Source organism: Rana temporaria, chromosome 1 (genome assembly GCF_905171775.1).
Source record: "Rana temporaria chromosome 1, aRanTem1.1, whole genome shotgun sequence".
Classification (NCBI taxonomy): Eukaryota; Metazoa; Chordata; class Amphibia; order Anura; family Ranidae; genus Rana; species Rana temporaria.
Window position 1 is genome coordinate 215,706,408 of NC_053489.1, and position 20,105 is coordinate 215,726,512.

Consider the following 20,105-nt stretch of genomic DNA (forward strand, 5'->3'; position numbering starts at 1 on the left):
TGCTCTGAAACGCGTAGCCACATACCCTGTGCACTCTCCAGTGCTTGCTGTCTTGCTCTCTGCGTTTGTCTCCACACTTCCTGGTGTTTTCACAGACCTGGTCTGTGGTGTTTTCATGCTTACTGGCCTAGATTAACATACAGCCCCAGGAAGAAGAATGCCACCTTTTGTATTGACTGTGTATGTTGCCAAGTTTTTTTTTATTTAATGTATTCTAAGCTACACTTGGATCAGCACCGTCTGGTGTTCCTTTTATGTATTTGTCTAGAGATTGTCTTCAGTCTGAGAAGCTGCAGCAAGTGTATCAGATGGAACACAATTAACCCCTATATGTACTTTTTATAGGCTCTGAGTCTTGCGTTCATGTACAAGCTAAGCGTTGCCTAGCATTGGTCCTGCTTGCGCCATTTTATTTTCCGTTCTGCCCAGCTGACGTTATTTCTTGTTTTGTAGGGTGACTTGCGGCGAATGTGGTCAGAACCTTTCCATGCCAAGGCCAGCAGCTCACGCTTCCTCGAGGTATGATGGGAGCAGAGGACAAGAGGCCAAACTTGGCAGGATTTCTTCACTTTGGCTTTCTGTACCCTGGATAAACTCAGTGTTTAACAGACACAGCTACAACTGAAAGACCTCAAAATGAATGGAATTTGTGTAAAATAATAAAGGAATAAACTTTTTTTTGGCGAGTCGACCATGTGAGCTCCTAATCCCTCGAACAGGCCCTCAACATCGGACTCATTTCCTATAGGAAGAGCGGACTAGAATCAGGGTGGCAGTGGGATCATAAGGAAACCTGGAATCGTTCAGACTGGCCTGCTGACAGCTCAAAGTAGCATGTGATGGTAAAGGCCTGTGAGCTATGGACTAATGCAGCTTGTTGGAACCTGTGGGACCAGACCCCACGGGGAGCAGTGCAGCCCTCTTACCAGCTCTCCTTCCTGTTCTTGTTTTTTAGTTTAATATCTTCTGTGGTGTGAAGTGACTTTTTAGATCTAAGCCAGTGTGTTACTCGCTATATATCCCATAGTCTATCGTATTTAATTCCATTTCTCCCGTTTTCATGTTGCAGAGGGAAAGTCTAAGATGAGATAATATATATCTATATATATATATATATATATATATATATATATATATATATATTCATCTATGGCTGGTTTAAACATTCACAGAGCAAGGCCAGATCAGGTCAGGCCTCCTCTGTTCTGTCGCATGTCCTGCACTTTCATCTTTGGCTTTATATGACTAATCCATCCCAGCAAAGTGAAGCCTCAGTTCAAATTCACTGTATTGTGTGCTCGTTCTAATGTATTCATGGCCTGTTAAGTGACTGTATTTGGTTCTGATCAATGTAGTGACCTAGGGCAGTTGAAATGTTCCGGAACCCCTTGTCTTCATTTGTGCGCAGCCTTTTTAACGGTTTCCTCGGACTCTTGCATGTCAAAACTTGCTGCGCTCATCGCTCCCTCCATCAAAATGTTACCTTCCTGTAAATACATATTTTCTTTTTTCTATTCTTTGTATTATAGTATTTTCATTTTGTCCTGTATTTCTGAACATCTCTTGTGTCTCCGTCCACTGTCGGAGAAGAAAAAAAAAATGATTCAAATAAGGTTCTGAATGCCTGTATTTCAGTCTTTGTGCATCGTAAGAATTCTGCTCTGGTGTCATATTAGGACCAGTGAGCTTCAAATGTGTAATATCGTGTGTTGTGTTCTAGGAACAAAGTTAATGTCGGGCAGTTTACAAAGAAAAGGCATTCTGGTTTGTGCTGCTGTTTTTTTGCTAAGGCCTTCTTTTGGGTATTTCAACCATTACCTAGCCGGACAAAAACACATTTTAGAATTAGGTTGACTTGGTCACCAAGTCTAGTGGCTTAAAGAACTTCACACTCTTATCTGCATAGATTTTCAATCCTTGGGCTCCATGCACATTGGCTTAAAAAACGTTGCTTCTACAGGAGTTTTGTGTTCTGCCTGTAGAAGCAGCTCAATGTTATCCTATGTGTTCATTAGAGCTGCACGATTCGGGCAAAAATGGGACTCGTGATTTTTTTACTTGGACGATCACGATTCTCACTGCATAACCTTTTTCACATTAAACAAAAAAATTGGGCTAACTTTACTGTTTCGTTTTTATTTTATTTTCATTGGTGTCCCCCCCCCCCCCCCCCCCCAAAAAAAAAGCATTTGAAAGACCACTGTGTAAATACGGTGTTAAATAAAATCACCATTTTATGCCCTAGGGTCTCTGCTAAAAAATATATATATATATATATATATATATATATAGTTCCAAGTAACTTTCTAGCAAAAAAATCAGATTTTAACTTTGTAAGAAACAAGTGTCAGAAAAAGTGTTTAAACTTACAGCATACACACACACACAAACTTTTTTTTTTTTTATCCAAGAAGGAAGAGTTACAATGTCTCTAGTTATCTACTAGCACAGACAATGTTAAAAACTTGGCAGACTGCCAGCAAGCAGAGAAGTTTCTACACTTGTTACATGAAAGAATCGGGAAATAGGGAGGTGGGGGGGGGGTTGAATTGAGATCGCAATTTTTTTAACGATTAGATGTGCAGCTTTAGTGTCCATGCACATTAGGATGTCAAAGGGGTTGTAAAGGTTTATTTTCTAAATAGGTTCCTTTAAGCTAATGCATTGTTGGTTCACTTACCTTTTCCTTTAATTTCCCTTCCTGTTCCTTCTCAGTAAGGTGCTCAATAAGCTGTTCTGACTGACTTTCCACCACTCGGATGATAGTGGCAAGCTTACTGAGGAGAAACAGCAAGTGAGAAATTCAAACAAAGAAGAAAACAAACATTTAGAAGGGAAATGGAAGGAAAAGTTAAAATGGTTGTAAAGGAAAATTTTTTTTTTCATAATAAGCATCCTTTACCTGCAGACATTCCTCTTTTCACTTCTTCATTGTTCGTTTTTGCTCAGAAGTTGCTCTATTTCTTCTCTGTTCTGTTCACTTCCTGCTTGTCTGATTTTACTGACCACCCTGATGGGAGGCTTTACTGCGGTGGTCAGTGACGTCCTTGCCCCCTGCTGGGAACTACATCTGTGTGGCAGGACGCTCTCTATGTGTTAGAGACTTCAAGGAGGTGTGAATTACTGGGCGTGCCGCAATGCATACTGGGAAATGTAGTTCTTACATGAACGAGCGCCGCAAACCAGGAAGTGAATGAGAGAACAGAAACTAGAATGCCGGAGGTGATATAGATGAAGGAATTTAATAGGTATTTACTCGTTTTTTTAACAGAATCATTACACTGTTCTGTCTGTCTACCTTGCAGACATTAATTTTAGGCAAAAATGTTTTCCTTTACAACTCCTTAAGTGAACCAACAATGCACTAGATCAAAGGAACCTATTTAGAAAATAAAAGACGAACCTTTACAACCCCTTTAACCTCTTGACCACTGGGCACTTAAACCCCCTTCCTGACCAGACCAATTTTCAGCTTTCGGTGCTCTCACAATTTGAATGACAATTACTCCGTCATACAACATTGTACCCATTTGAAATTTTTGTCCTTTTTTTCACACAAATAGAGCTTTCTTTTGGTGGTATTAGATCACCTCTGGGTTTTTTATTTTTTGCGCTATAAAAGAAAAACGACCGAAAATTCTGTAAAAAAAAAACAAACAAACTTGTTTCTGTCATATTCGCAGGTTATTTCTCACACACAGCATATGCATACCACGAATGACACCCCAAAACACATTCTGCTATTCCTCCCGAGTATGGCGATACCCCATGTGTGCAACTTTTACACGGCGTGGCCACATAGAGAGGCCCAACATGCAGGGAGCGCCATCAGGCGTTCTGGAGCACCCAGGCCAATTCTGACATTTCTCTCCTACATGGAAAAATCACAATTTATTTGCTAGAAAACTACATAGAACCCCAAAACATTATATATGCGGAGTATTGGGGTATTGCGGAGTATTGGGGGTATTGCAGAGTATTGGGGTATTGGGGGTATTGCAGAGTATTGGGGTATTGCGGAGTATTACAGAGTATTTGGGTATTGCAGAGTATCGCGCAGGGTATTGCAGAGTATGGGGGTTTTGCAGAGTATGGGGGTTTTGCAGAGTATGGGGGTATGGCGGAGTATGGGGGTATGGCGGAGTATGGGGGTATGGCGGAGTATGGGGGTATGGCGGGGTATGGCGGGGTATGGGGGTATGGCGGGGTATGGGGGTATGGCGGGGTATGGGGGTATGGCGGGGTATGGGGGTATGGCGGGGGGTATGCAGAGTATGGGGGGGTATGCAGAGTATGGGGGGGTATGGCGGGGGTATGCAGAGTATGGGGGGGTATGGCGGGGTATGGCGGGGGTATGCAGAGTATGGGGGGGTATGGCGGGGGTATGCAGAGTATGGGGGGGTATGGCGGGGGTATGCAGAGTATGGGGGGGTATGGCGGGGTATGGCGGGGGTATGCAGAGTATGGGGGGGTATGGCGGGGTATGGCGGGGGTATGCAGAGTATGGCGGGGGTATGGCAGAGTATGGGGGGGTATGGCGGGGGTATGGGGGGGTATGGCAGAGTATGGGGGGGTATGGCAGAGTATGGGGGGGTATGGCAGAGTATGGGGGGGTATTGCAGAGTATTGCTGAGCTGGGAGGGATGGCTGGATCTGTGACTGCAGTTGTCACAGATCCAGCCACAGCACTGCTGACACCCCGCGCTCCCCCCCCTCCTCCTCTCGCACTGTACCGAACGGTACAGAGAGGAGAGGGAGGAACCGGCGTCATCAAATGACGCCGGTTTGTTTACAAGTGATCGCTCCGTCATTTGACGGAGCGATCACGTGGTAAACAGCCGCGATTCGCGGCAATTTACTGTGATCCGTGATGCGCCGGGTCTTCTAGACCCGGCGAGCACGGACACTTCCGCGAGCGCGCCCCAGGGGACGCGCAAACGCGGAAGTGCACGAGGACGTCCCAGGGACGTCCTGTCACAATAACTCGACCGCGCTGTAGCAGTATTTCTGCTATGGCGCGGTCGGCAAAAGGTTAAGAGGCATATTTTCAGTTTAACATTTAGAGGCAGGAAATAAAACCCTCCTGGTTTGCGTTTTTATATTGGAGCTTGGAGGCAGAAAAAAAACCCTGTAGAACTTGTCTAAACTTTGTACAAAAAAAATGCTCTATATGAGTGTTTGTTTTTACTCCCGAGAGAACATACTTTTTTATTTTTTTTAGCCCAGTGTGCATGGAGCCTTATGCAGCCAGCATTAGTAAATAAGGAAGCATGCCGTATTTGTGGTGTTTTTTTATTTTACATTTCTTGAGTTACTTCCTGGTTATCAGGCCTAGGCACATGATGTCCTCCCAGGAGGGGAGAATAGATTTTCTCAGCTAAGCGCACCCTCCTGCTTGCATGCCTGAGCTAAAGACAGATGGATTACAGGAAGTAAATGCTACATGAATCAGATGGCCACGACCAGAATTGCTAGGTGTTTTTTCAAAATGATTTCTCAGCAAATTAAAGCTTGGATACATGGATGGGTGAGTTTGCTGTGAATATCAGAATATAGATTTTTCATTTGTAGTGCTAAGTTGCTATATAGTTCTGCTTTAAAGTGGAGTTCCACCCATAAATATAACATTACATCAGTAGTTTTAAAAAAATGTCATTAGTCCTTTACGAAAATTTTTTTTTTTTTTTTTTTAGATGCCTTCAAAGTGTTGTTGCTAGGCAGAATAGTTAATCTTCCCACTTCCTGCACCTAGGTGCTTAATGCACCGCACAGACTCCTGGGAATGTAGTGGGTGTAACTTACCAGGAGTCTGTGCACTCCCCAGTCTCAAAGAATCATGTGACTTGGACAGCACAGGTGCTGAAACCTGATCTGACACTGCTTGTGCAGCAAGTGCGAGATCTGCAAGGCTGAAATCCAGGAAGTCATAGCTGGCTTCCTGATGCCCACACTTAAGATGGCCCCAGTCAATTTCTATTTTATAAAGTGTCTAAATGCTGTAACAACCTAACAAAACGGACCTTAGTTTACAGATTAACTTTACTAGAATACATTAAGCTTGTGTATTACAGGGGTATTTATATTTAGAAAGTGAAATTGTGGCCGGAACTCTGCTTTAAGCAATGCTCAGTTTGAATTTCTTATTACTGTTGCATTTAAAAAATGCAACCAGTAGTCCGCCCAATGCACTCTCACTGGACTTGCAGGATAAATGCAAATTGCAATGAATACTAGCAGAGGAATCACTTGGGTGAAACATGGTTGGTAACCACAGTCATTATGCTGGATACCAAGTCTCCCAAATCACAATGACGAGCTGCTTGAATCTTCACCCAAAGCAATGGTCTGTTTTTGCCTTTGCAGCTCATAGCCAGGAAAGTCTGTCCCTCATTACTGGTCCACCATCTTTGTAACTTTCTTGGCATCTCTCTGGTTCTTGAGGCATCTGTGCTCACTTCACCCTCACAGAACACGTGTCCCTCCCCAGCGGCTCCTCCTTTATCTAAGCCAGTCTGCACTCCTAATGCTCTGTAATATTGCAGTGTGTGGTTTGCATTTCTGTATGATTTTCAAGGCCTAGGTTGTACTTCTCATACTGCATTCCTCTCCATTTCAGTTTTACGGGTGGAGCACTTTTATGTTTTCTGTCTGTGTCCACAAAGCAGACTAGTACATTGAAACTGCATTAAATATTAACACTAATATGATATCCCTGGAGGTGTCTGTAACATGATTTGGCTTTGCTGAAAGATTGGTCAAAGCAGTAGAGACTTCAGTTGTTTCTAAATGTAAAATGCATCTAGGGAAAAAAAACAGAGTACAACATTGGGGGTACAGTGTTAGCCAGCACTACAAAGGGAAAAGATTTGGGGGTACCCATTTCAGACTATTACAAAATGTGCAAACGGTGTGACCAGGCAGTGGGAGAAGTGAATAGGATGTATCGCTGGAGGGATAACCAGCAGGGTGTTCTGATCCCCCCTATAGCAGTGATGGTGAACCTTGGCACCCCAGATGTTTTGGAACTACATTTCCCATGATGCTCAGCTACATTGCAGACTGCTTGATCACCAGGGAAATGTAGTTCCAAAACATCTGGGGTGCCAAGGTTCGCCATCACTGCCCTATAGAGAACTTTAGTAAGATCTCATTTAGAATACTGTGTATAATTCTGGAGACCTCACTTACATAAAGATACTGATAAGGTAGACAGAGTTCAGAGACTGGTAACAAAAATTATGAAAGGTTTTGGGGATAAAACATATTGAGAGTGACTTGAGGAACCCAATATGTACAGTCTGGGAAAAAAAGGGGAGAATGATTGAAACCGTTAACTACATCAAAGGGGTGACTAAGGTTCAGGAGGGGAGTATTTTTAATATTAAATCAAAATCCAGCACACAGGGACATGACCTAAGACTAGAGGGAAGTTCAAAATCTTAGTATTTTACTGAAAGGGTAGTTGATGCTTGGAATAGACTTCTTCCAGCAGAGGTTGTGAGCCAGTCAACAGTAAATTGTTTCATACATGCTTGGGACAAACCTAGATCTATAGTTGGATAAAAAAAAGTTAACTGGAGGGATACAAAAATATATAAAAGCAGACTCAATGGACTATTCAGTTTCCCCTGCTGTCCCTTTTTTCTATATTCCCAATTGAGGCACTCATGCAAATGTAGTTTTATTTTGCTCAGAACAACCAAATCGGTCCACTATATCTACTTTATTTGTTCTTGTGGAACCAGCCAATAACTTGTTAAATCATTTTACCTGCAGTATCATTACAAAGCATTGTAATTGTCGGACATAAACTCCCAAGACACCCCAGCCCTCTTTTATATTGCTCTACCTAAACACCAATTGCACTAGTCAGCAACTATAGGAGTTGATGTGTTACTAAATGACTGTCATGTGTTGGGATTACCAGAGCTTCAGTAAAGTAAATAGTAATTTTAATAATACTCAGAGCTGGTTTCTTGAATGATGATTATTCCACTTCATTAAGCAGCTGAACTTCCTTTTAATGTCTTTTTGCATGGTCAGGCTTGAAGTGCCTGAACTAATGTACTGCCACAATTCACAAATCTATCAATCCAAGCTGTTACTTTATGGCATGATTCACAGGGGTGGGGTGGTAAAAAAAAAACACAGGTGCTTGAGCGGTGGTTTTGCTGCCCACCTAAAATACACATGCAGCTGTTCGGGGGTTGTACACGTGCAGTGGCCTAAATTCTACCCCTTTGTGGCATTTGATGGGGCAATACTGCCACCACAATGCATCCCATTTGGGTGCAGTGTGGTATTTACATACCAAATTCCCATTTGGCTGTGGAAAAAAAGGCAATTCAGGAGGCCGCAGTATCTGCAGCCCTATGAAAAGTGATTACTGGCAAATGTTGGTCATTTCTTGTGGGTTACATTGCAGATATGGATAGGTTTTTCTAGGGGCTTGCAAAAGTCCCTTCAGTCTGTTATTTTACGAAGCCTTGTGTAATGCCGCGTACACATGATCAGTCCAGTCCATCCGATGAGGATGGACCGTTTTCATCGGTTAACCCAAGGGCCTTCAAACTACGGCCCTTCGGTTGTTCAGGAACTACAATTCCCATCATGCCTAGTCATGTCTGTGAATGTCAGAGTTTTGCAATGCCTCATGGGATGTGTAGTTCCGCAACAGCTGGAGGGCTGTAGTTTGAAGATCCCTGGGTTAACCGATGAAGCTGACTGATGGTCCGTCGCGCCTACACACCATCGGTCAAAAAAACGATCGTGTCAGAATGCGGTGATGTAAAATACAATGACGTGCAGAAAAAACGAAGTTCAATGCTTCCAAGCATGCGTCGACTTGATTCTGAGCATGCGTGGATTTTCCAAAGGTGATGGTTGTGCCAGCTAATGATAGGTCAAAACCGATCGGTTAGGAATCCATCAGTTAAATTTAAAGCAAGTTTGCTTTTTTTTAACCGATGGCGCCCACACACGATCGGTTTTGACCTATGAAAATTGTCCATCCGACCATTCCCATCGGTTTAACCTATCGTGTGTACGCGGCATTAGTGGAACAGCCACCTGCACACCATAGAGAATCTATAGAGTGCTTGGCAGGCTGAACAACTACTCGGTTTGAGATCATTTGAGCAATGACCCTCCAGCCTGGCCCTCAAGATTACTAATTGTATTACCAGCTAGGGACACAAGTGTATTATTGGTGACTTAAAGCTGGTCATACATTGTCAGATATTGCTTAGTAGTTTACCTGTCAAACCAAGTTTGAAGAATGTTATTCCACTATTTAATATTCCTGATATAAGCCTGCTGTATCATGTACTCTTCATAGGCTCTCAATATCAGGTGGATGACTAGGTGTTGCATCACACCACAAGTTCCACACTTTAACCACCACTTCAACCTAGAGCCCTTAAATACTCTCCTCTGTCACTGGGCTTTGCTACTGGACGGTACACACCACGATTTCTGCACATGCTGTTTTGCCCTCCCTACTCCGAGAGAATCCCACAGGGGCAAACCCTCACACATGGCTATGGTGGAGACCAGGCGAAAGGGAGCCATTGCAAAACCGCAGACTAACATTTGCTCTGCTGTAGGCCCACACTACACTCATTCTCAGAGTGACAACGCGCCCCTTGCACTGGAGCAGGAGTTGGCTCTAACACTGCATTCAATTCTAGCCCTCTCAAGAACACAAGCGGATAAAAGCAAAAGTCTGTATCTGTCACAAATTCCTCAGAAAAGTAACGGCCTTAATGCAGCCAATCTTTCCCCAGGGTTTATAAGCCCTTTTTCTTCTACTCCTGTTTACAAGTCCGATCCTGATATACCTGATCTAGAGGAGTCGCACAGATGAACATTGAGGCAGTATTGGAGGAAGCCGCAAAAGATTTTTCTTTCCCCAGGTTGCCACTGTATTGGATTAGGTTTTTTTTTTTTTTTTTTTACACACAAGCTGCTTGCTAGTGTGGAAAAATTTGCTGCTGCCTTCTCACCATGCCACTTTGGGTATAAGGAGACCTGAACTGCAAAAATATTTCCTGTTCATGAAAAGATAGAATTTGCAATTTATGATGATTGGAGCACTCTAGTAAGGATTTTTACACCCCAATTGTATTTGCCAAACTCTATCCAGTGGAAAAAAAGTTTACAAGGAAGGGGGTGTATCTCAGTAGTTGATCATTATGTCACAGGACAAAGGAGGTTATACATCAAGATTGTATAGTCGGCTTTAACTACTTGCCTACTGGGGGCAATTTTTTTTTACACGTATTTATTTTAATGGTACGTAATGCCAAATTACGTACATGTCCATCATTTGGCATTAAGTGGTTGTACTGGGATGATACCTGTAACTATATATCATTTTTTTAGGGCTTTTATGTAAAAGCCTTTCGAGCGGCTAATTAGCCACTGGATTGCTTTTACAGGAGATGGGTCGCCAGCCAGTACCTTCACAGGAGCTTCCGTCGTGGTTTGCGAGCCTGGAATGAAAGCCGACGCCTTTGCAGGCTTACCACAGAGATCATGAAGGACCGGAAAGGTCACCGATCTCTATAGTACAGGAAGTGACATCACTTCCGGTTTCCCAGATGTAAACTGCACTTTTGAAAAAAAAATTAAAAGGTAAAAACATCTGAACACACTGATCTTGGTGTGATCAGATGCTTTTAGGGCAGAGGCAAGGTCTGGGGTCTGGACCCCAGATCTCATCATAAAAAGCGCCGGTCACATGCCTATTGCTGTTATGAGAAATGTTTGCATTCCTTGTAACAGCAACAAAGGTGATTATATATATACAGTGAGGAAAATAAGTATTTGAACACCCTGCTATTTTGCAAGTTCTCCCATTTGGAAATCATGGAGGGGTCTGAAATTGTCATCGTAGGTGCATGTCCACTGTGAGAGACATAATCAAAAAAAAAAAAATCCAGAAATCACAATTTATGATTTTTTAACTATTTGTTTGTATGATACAGCTGCAAATAAGTATTTGAACACCTGTCTATCAGCTAGAATTCTGACCCTCAAAGACCTGTTAGTCTGCCTTTAAAATGTCCACCTCCACTCCATTTATTATCCTAAATTAGATGCACCTGTTTGAGGTCATTAGCTGCATAAAGACACCTGTCCACCCCATACAATCAGTAAGAATCCAACTACTAACATGGCCAAGACCAAAGAGCTGTCCAAAGACACTAGGACAAAATTGTACACCTCCACAAGGCTGGAAAGGGCTACGGGGAAATTGCCAAGCAGCTTGGTGAAAAAAGGTCCACTTGTTGGAGCAATCATTAGAAAATGGAAGAAGCTAAACATGACTGTCAATCTCCCTCGGACTGGGGCTCCATGCAAAATCTCACCTCGTGGGGTCTCAATGATCCTAAGAAAGGTGAGAAATCAGCCCAGGACTACACGGGAGGAGCTGGTCAATGACCTGAAAAGAGCTGGGACCACCTTTTCCAAGGTTACTGTTGGTAATACACTAAGACGTCATGGTTTGAAATCATGCATGGCACGGAAGGTTCCCCTGCTTAAACCAGCACATGTCAAGGCCCGTCTTAAGTTTGCCAATGACCATTTGGATGATCCAGAGGAGTCATGGGAGAAAGTCATGTGGTCAGATGAGACCAAAATAGAACTTTTTGGTCATAATTCCACTTACCGTGTTTGGAGGAAGAAGAATGATGAGTACCATCCCAAGAACACCATCCCTACTGTGAAGCATGGGGGTGGTAGCATCATGCTTTGGGGGTGTTTTTCTGCACATGGGACAGGGCGACTGCACTGTATTAAGGAGAGGATGACCGGGGCCATGTATTGCGAGATTTTGGGCAACAACCTCCTTCCCTCAGTTAGAGCTTTGAAGATGGGTCGAGGCTGGGTCTTCCAACATGACAATGACCCGAAGCACACAGCCAGGATAACCAAGGAGTGGCTCTGTAAGAAGCATATCAAGGTTCTGGCGTGGCCTAGCCAGTCTCCAGACCTAAACCCAATAGAGAATCTTTGGAGGGAGCTCAAACTCCGTGTTTCTCAGCGACAGCCCAGAAACCTGACTGATCTAGAGAAGATCTGTGTGGAGGAGTGGGCCAAAATCCCTCCTCCAGTGTGTGCAAACCTGGTGAAAAACTACAAGAAACGTTTGACCTCTGTAATTGCAAACAAAGGCTACTGTACCAAATATTAACATTGATTTTCTCAGGTGTTCAAATACTTATTTGCAGCTGTATCATACAAATAAATAGTTAAAAAAAATCATACATTGTGATTTCTGGATTTTTTTTTATTTTTATTATGTCTCTCACAGTGGACATGCACCTACGATAACAATTTCAGACCCCTCCATGATTTCCAAGTGGGAGAACTTGCAAAATAGCAGGGTGTTCAAATACTTATTTTCCTCACTGTATATATATATATATATATATATATATATATCAATTATATAAAAACCTGCGTACAAAGGCGAATGCAAGGGTTGGTCCAACACACACACATATATATATATATATATATATATATATAAAAACTGCGAACGCACCACGGGTAAGTTATTACCACGAAAGTCATAGCAAGAGCAGTAATTCTAGCACCAGCCCTCCTGTGTAACTCTAAACTGGTAACTAGGGTTGTCCCGATAACACTTTTTTCTTGAGACCGAGTACAAGTACCAATAATTTTTTTGAAGTACTCGCCGATACCGAATACTGATACTTTTTTTTTTTTTTTAATGCCATGTGACAGTGGCATTTTTTTTACACAATTTTTTTTTTTACTATTTTTTTTTTTTTTTTGTGTACAATATAGCACGACCGCACAATTGTCCGTTAAAACAACGCAGTGCCATATCGCAAAAAATGGCCTGGTCATTAAGGGGGAAAATCTTCCTTTCCTTAAGTGGTTAAAGATGTTCATATCAAAGATTCTGCAGATACAAATTTCAGACGCTCTTAAAACGGAGTTCCCACCAAAAGTGGAACTTCCACTCATTGTACTCCTATACCTCTCGGATACCTGTCTTTCACAGGTATGCTATCCCCACTTCTGGGAGCTTCAGCCACGGGTATTGACGTCACCGCGGGGCGCCCTCCTCCTTGCCGGGCCAGTAGGAGTGGAGCCTCACGTATGTGCAGTAGGGTTCCTGGCGTGAAGCCTTAAGGCTACACAGCCGGGTTCCCTTACTCGCAATGGAGGCGGCAGCAACCGACAGCTGATGGAAACATCAGCTGCGGTACCGATATTGCTGAACTCCAGGACAGGTAGGTGGCCGATTATAAAATTCAACAGCTGCAGTTTAATTTTTACAGCAGTGGGCGGACCACTGCTTTAACTACTTCAGGTCTGCCCTATAGTTTCTGTGTGTGTGTGTGTGTGTGTGTGTGTGTATATATATATATACACACATACACACACACACACGTGATCTGACACTTCCAGGTAGGATGTGCTCCACCAGCGGCTCGCTTCCACTGTGATAACACACAGTGGAAGCCGATCGTTATGCAGAAAATTTGCTCATGTAAACAAGGCAAATCGCATTTCTGACAGAAGGGAAGTGATGGCATTTCTGTCCCGGCAAAACGGAATAAATTCCATCTCTTCCCCTAGTAAAAGCACCTCCCACAGTACACATAAACACCGACTAGGCACACCGTTAACCCCTTCCCGTACAGTGACGGTGCATTTTATTTTAGCATTGATAACTGGATTAGTGTCGCTGGTCCCAAAAAGGTGTCAGAATATCGCTGATAGTCGCTGATCATCATCGCCATTACTAGTAAAAAGAAAAACAATAGTATCCAATAGTTTGTAGAAGCTATAACTTTTTCCCACACCAATCGCAATTTTATTTATTACATAATACATATTTGCCTAAATGTATGAAGTGTATGTATTTTTTTTAGTTTTTTTTTTTATATTTATTTTAGCAAGGGTAAAAAAAATTGTTGGACATTTTTTTTGTTTATAGTGCAAAAAAAAAAAAAAAAAAAACACAGGTGATCATATACCGCCAAAAAAATCTTATTTGTGGGGGAAAGATGGCATTAATTTTTTCTTGGTACAGTGTTGCATGTAAATTGCAATGTAAATTTTCCAGAGGTCAAATGGGCAACCACTTTCCGCCCAGCCTGAATGATGTCCGGGTTTCATTGTCCCGACAACCTTCATCTGACGTTCTTCAGAGCAATGCACATGGCAATCGTGGTGCGGCATTTCCCTCCGACATACCGCATCTCCGATCATGTTAAAGAGCCTATGACGCGTCCAAGTCCTGGTTGTTGGCATTCCTCTCCTCACGCTGATAAGCGGCTTTCCTCAGTGGGGACAACTGAACTGATAATCCGTGCAATGATTATCAGTGCCGCCTTACAGCGCACCTCGGTGAAGGAGAAAAATTACTTACTTACAAAATTTTATGACGGAAACAAAAAATATTGGTATTTTTTTGTTTGTTTAGCAAGAAATAAAAAAACTAGTGGTGATTAAATACTACCAAAAGAAAGCTCTATCTGTCTCAAAAAAAATATGCTGCAAATTTTGTTTGGGTAAGGCATCACATAACCGTGCAATTGTCACTGAAAATTGGCCTGGGCAGAAAGGAGGTGAAAGTGCCCTGTATCGAAGTGCTTAAAGTTGATCTCCAGATTTTAGTGAAGTTTATTTACCTGTAAGTGTCATACTTTGGAGTACAGTACAGGACACCCTTATTGCCATTCCTTTGTTATTTGGGGGCCCCCAAGCAAGAAGCGGGGGACGGGGTGTTGCTGAGTTTCAAATTGAGAAGCGGAGGGGGTTGGGTTGGTGGGGGACAGATGCAGCTGCTGCCGGACACAGAAGTACTACTTCTGGCAATAGCAAGTTGATAAGGGGGTGGGGGCAGAAGCTGTGCAAGCATTTTGTTTTGGAAATTTGATAACTGTAAAAAATGCTCATTGATTCTGCTATAAACCGGGTAGTACTGATAAGCGGGGGGGGGGGGGGGTGCGTGTGTGTACCCCCCCTCCGCGCAGGGGGAGATTCAGTTTGCTGTTCCTGGCCGGACTGAAAGGAAGTGAGCACTGAGTGTGTACACTTCCTGTCAGTCCGGCCGGGAACAGAAAACTGAATCTCCTGTACCGCGCGGTTATGATACCCGGCCCGGACTGCAGGATGAACTAGGAAGAGGAGCTCGGCCACGCTACAGCCCTGCTGGGGCTGTAACTCGGGGCCCCAAGCAGTTGCTTGTTTTGCCTGTCTTGTTCCGACAGGCCTGCGTACATCACCCATCAGTGGCTCAGAAGCCTTGTCACAGCAAAAGAAGTAGATCAGATCCTGTCTTGAGAAGGACATCATATACCAGCCTTGTCTGCTGTGTGCATCCCATGTTGTAAAATTCCTCAGCCAGCTGTGCCTGGACCCAGGGACATGGTTACCGTAAAAAGAAAAATTGAGTTTATTGAGGGCACACAGGTCCCACCCCTCATCTGTAAGATTGGTTATGCTGAGTTGGCCTACAGCTTTTTTGTTTGGTGTCCGATAATTCTGTTAGTGGCTGTATAACCCAAAGGTTAAACATTTCCTGCATCCCTCAATGGACTCCAAGAAAGGGATTTTACAATGACAAAAAAATCGTATTTTAAATTTTTGTTTTTAAGTACTTCAGCCCCGGAAAGGATTTGCCCCGTTAATGGCCAAGGCCATTTTTTTGGCGATACAGCACTGCGTCGTGCGACTTTGTACCCAAAGGAAATTTATGTCCTTTTTTTCCCCCACAAAGAGTTTTTTCTTTTGGTGGTATTTGATCACCTCTGCGGTTTTTATTTTTTGCACTCTAAACAAAAAAAACCGACAATTTTTTTAAAAAACTATATTTTTTACAATTTGCTATAATAAAGATCCAAAAAAAGTCTTCATCAGCCTATATGTGGTCCTCTACATATTTTTGGTAAAAAAAAAAAAAAAAAAAAAAAATCACAATAAGCATATATTCATTGGTTTATAACGTCTAAAAAATAGGGAATATATTTAGGGCATTTTTTTTTTTTTTTTTACTAGTAATGGCAGTGATCGTGATTTGTAAGTAAAGTTAGCACAACTGGATCAGTTATAGAGATCACACTTGATGATGTACAAGTGAATGTGAGAGATGACATCACTAAGGGAGCTAGGGAGGAGGTGGAAGCGTTATGGGAGGAGCTACAAATGGAGGAAACTAAGGAGAAAGTAATACTAGGAGTATGCTATAGGCCCCCTAGCCAGAGGAAAGGGTGGAGGCAGACCTCTTTATCTTTAGTTTCATTATAATGGGGGATTTTAATTATCCAGACACAGACTGGGTGGAAGGAACCACACATTCATCTAAAGCTCGTCGGTTCCTAAATGTCTTGCAGAACAATTTCATGGGTCAGATGGTAAATGCACCAACTAGAAACAAAGTGTTACTAGACTTACTGATTACCAGCAATACGGACCTGATCAGGGATGTGGAAAATACTGGGCAATTTAGGAAACACAGGTCAATTAGTTTTAGTATAAATAACACAAGGAGACACTGAATTTCAAAAGAACTAACTTCCCTAAACTACAATCTTTGCTAGAATATAATAAATTGGGATAAAATCAAAGGAACACTGAGGAAACATGGGTATGCTTTAAGAGCATATTAAAAAAGGGCATTAGCCAGTGCATCCCAATGGGAAATACATTTAAAAGAGCTAATGAAAGTCCCGGGTGGCTTAACTCCAACGTTAAAAAGCAAAGGAGAAGGTCTTTAAAAAAAAATACAAGGCTGAGGGATCATCAGCATTCCAACTGTAGAATGCAACAGGAAATCTAAGGGTACAATTAGGGCTGCTAAGATAAAATACGAAAGGCACATAGCACATAGCAAAGGAGAGTAAAAAAAATCCCAAGAAATTCTTTAACCACTCAGCTACCAGCCGCCCTCAATTGACGGCGGCAAGGTAGCTCAATTGTTCTGACAGGACGTCATATGACGTCCTCGTCTTTTAAAGCCGCTAGGGGGCGCGCACACCCGCCGCGTTACTGTTAACACAATGCGCGTGCCCGGCGGCCCAGTAACTGAGCAGGACCGTGGATCTCTGTGTGTAAACACAGAGATCCACGTCCTGTCAGGGAGAAGAGACCGATGCTGTGTCCCTTGTACATAGGGACACAGATCGGTCACCTCCCCCAGTCACCCCCCTCCCTCTACAGTTAGAACACTCACTAGGCTACACATTTAACCCCTTCACCGCCCCTTAGTGGTTAACCCCTTCCCTGCCAGTCACATTTATACAGTAATCAATGCATATTTATAGCACTGTTCACTGTATAAATGTGAATGGTCCCAAAAATGTGTCAAAAGTGTTCGATGTGTCCGCTATAATGTCGCAGTCCCAATAAAAATCGCAGATCGCTGCCATTCCTAGTAAAAAAAAAAAACATAATTATGTCCCCTATTTTGTAGGCGCTATAACTTTTGCGCAAACCAGTCACTATACGCTTATTGCGATTTTTTTTTTTTACCAAAAATATGTAGAAGAATACGTATCAGACTAAACTGAGAAAAAAAATTTTTTTTTTTTTTAAAAATGGATATTTATTATAGCAAAAAGTAAAAAATAGTGTTTTTTTTTTCAAAATTTACGCTCTTTTTTTGTTTATAGCACAAAAAATAAAAACCTCACAGGCGATCAAATACCACCAAAAGAAAGCTCTATTTGTGGGAAAAAAAGGACGTCAATTTTGTTTGGGAGCCACGTTGCACGACCGCGCAATTGTCAGTTAAAGCGACGCAGTGCCGAATCGCAAAAACTGGCCGGGTCCTTTAGCTGCCTCAAGGTCCGGGTCTTAAGTGGTTAAAAGGTGAAACTAATAAATGAGAGAGACTCATTACATGCAAAGTAAGATAGTTCAAGCCGTGATGTCATAATTGTGATGATTATTACAGCTCATAAAAACCCCAAATTCACAATCTCAGAAAATTAGAATATTGTGAAAAGGTGCAATATTCTAGGCTCAAATTGTCCCACTCTAATTGACTAATTAAGCCATAACACCTGCAAAGGGTTTCTGAGCCTTTAAATGGTCTCTCAGTCTGGTTCAGTAGGAATCACAATCATGGGAAAGACTGCCGACCTGACAGTTGTGCAGAAAACCATCATTGATACCCTCCATAAGGCGGGAAAGCCTCACAAAGGTAATTGCAAAAGAAGTTGGATGTTCCCAAAGTGCTGTATCAAAGCACATTAATAGAAAGTTGTGTGGAAGAAAAAGGTGCACAAGCAGCAGGGATGACCGCAGCCTGGAGAGGATTGTCAGGAAAAGGCCATTTAAAAGTGTTGGACTTTCACAAGGGGTGGACTGAGGCTGGAATCAGTGCATCAAGAGCCACTACATACAGACGGATACTGGACATGGGCTTCAAATGTCGTATTCCTCTTGCCAAGCCACTCCTGAACAACAAACAACGTCAGAAGTGTCTTACCTGGGCTAAAGAAAACAACACCTGGTCTGTTGCTCAGTGGTCCAAAGTCCTATTTTCTGATGAGAGCAAATTTTGCATCTCATTTGGAAACCAAGGACCCAGAGTATGGAGGAAGAAATGCAGAAATGCCCATCATATTTTTCATTTACTTACACTCATAGTTGTGTTGGCAAGAGCTCTTTCTGCAGTATTGAGGTGTCATTTAGGTGCTTCTAAGCCTGCAAATCACAGAGTTGATTTACTAAAACTGGAGCGTGCAAAATCTGGTGCAGCTCTGCATCGAATCCAATAAGCGTTTAGATTAATACTATTTTTTGTCAAAGCCTAAATTGAACAAGCTGAAGTTAGAAGCTGATTGGCTACCATGCACAGCTGCACCAGAGTTTTTATTTGGTGGTATTTTTCCACAGTTTAGGGCGATACGTATTCTACATATTTTTGGTAAAAAAATAAATAAAATCACAATAACCGTTTATTGATTCGCAAAAGTTATAGCGTCTACAAAATAGGGGACTGTTTTATGGCATTTGTATTAATATTTGTTTTTACTAGTTATAGTGGCGATCAGCGATTTATATAGGGACTGCCACATTATGGCGGACACATCAGACACCATTTTGGGACCATTGTCATTTTTAAAAATGCACTGATTACTGTAAAAATGACACTGGCAGTGAATGGGGGTAAACCACTAGGTGGCACTGCAGGGGTTTAGTGATCTGTAGGAAGTGATTCTTACTGTTAGGGGGCGTGGCTACACGTGACACGTCACTGATGACCATTCCCGATCATGGGGAACTAGGCAGAATAGGGGAATGCCTTGTTTACAAAGGCACTCCCCTGTTCTGCCCTTGCCAACCGCAGTCGTGGGACTCCCGGGAACAGCGAGTTCCCAGGACGCGCGGCGGGGCATGTGCGTGCCTTCTGGGCGGCAGATTTGAATGGACGTACCTGTACGCCAATCTGCCTGCTCGTGCCATTCTGTCAATGTAAATAGTCGTGCGGCAAGTGGTTAAACCCTTAAAGGGGGTTGTAAAGGTAAATGGCTTCCTTTACCTTAGTGCAGTCCTATTTCACTTACCTCACCTTTCACTTACCTCATCCTTCGATTTTGCTTTTAAATGTCGTTATTTCTTCTGAGAAACCCTCACTTCCTGTTCTTCTGTCTGTAACTACACACAGTAATGCAAGGCTTTCTCCCTGGTGTGGAGAAAGCCTCTTGAGGGGGGAGGAGGGGGCGAGCAGGAGTGTCAGGACGCCCACTAACACACAGCTCCTTTCTCCATCTGTAAAGTAGAGAGCGTCCTGACCCTCCTGCTCGCCCCCTCAAGAGGCTTTCTCCACACCAGGGAGAAAGCCTTGCATTACTGTGTGGAGTTACAGACAGAAGAACAGGAAGTGAGGATTTCTCAGAAGAAATAAGGACATTTAAAAGCAAAAATGGAAGGATGAGGTAAGTGAAGGAGGACTGCACTAAGGTAAAGGAAGCTATTTAGGGATTTTTTTTTTTACCTTTACAGCCCCTTTAAAGGATGAATCCATACACATAATACTGCAAAAGGTGTGCAAGCTGTCTCCAATGGACCAAATCTGGTAAGGTCAGTAAGTCTATGGGTAATTTCAC

General features: G+C 42.7%; 1 protein-coding gene across 2 annotated transcripts in view; it reads left to right on the forward strand.

Moving 5' to 3' along the window:
• The window catches only part of SPPL3 (signal peptide peptidase like 3), a 40,563-nt gene extending 39,804 nt beyond the window's left edge, over positions 1 to 759 (forward strand). For both annotated transcript variants that reach the window (XM_040350010.1, XM_040350018.1), the window contains one exon: positions 454 to 759. In XM_040350010.1, the coding sequence (XP_040205944.1) occupies positions 454 to 525 (72 nt within the window). In that variant the 3' untranslated portion in view covers positions 526 to 759. The remainder of the gene's footprint in view (positions 1 to 453) is intronic.
• The last annotated feature ends 19,346 nt before the right edge of the window (positions 760 to 20,105 follow it).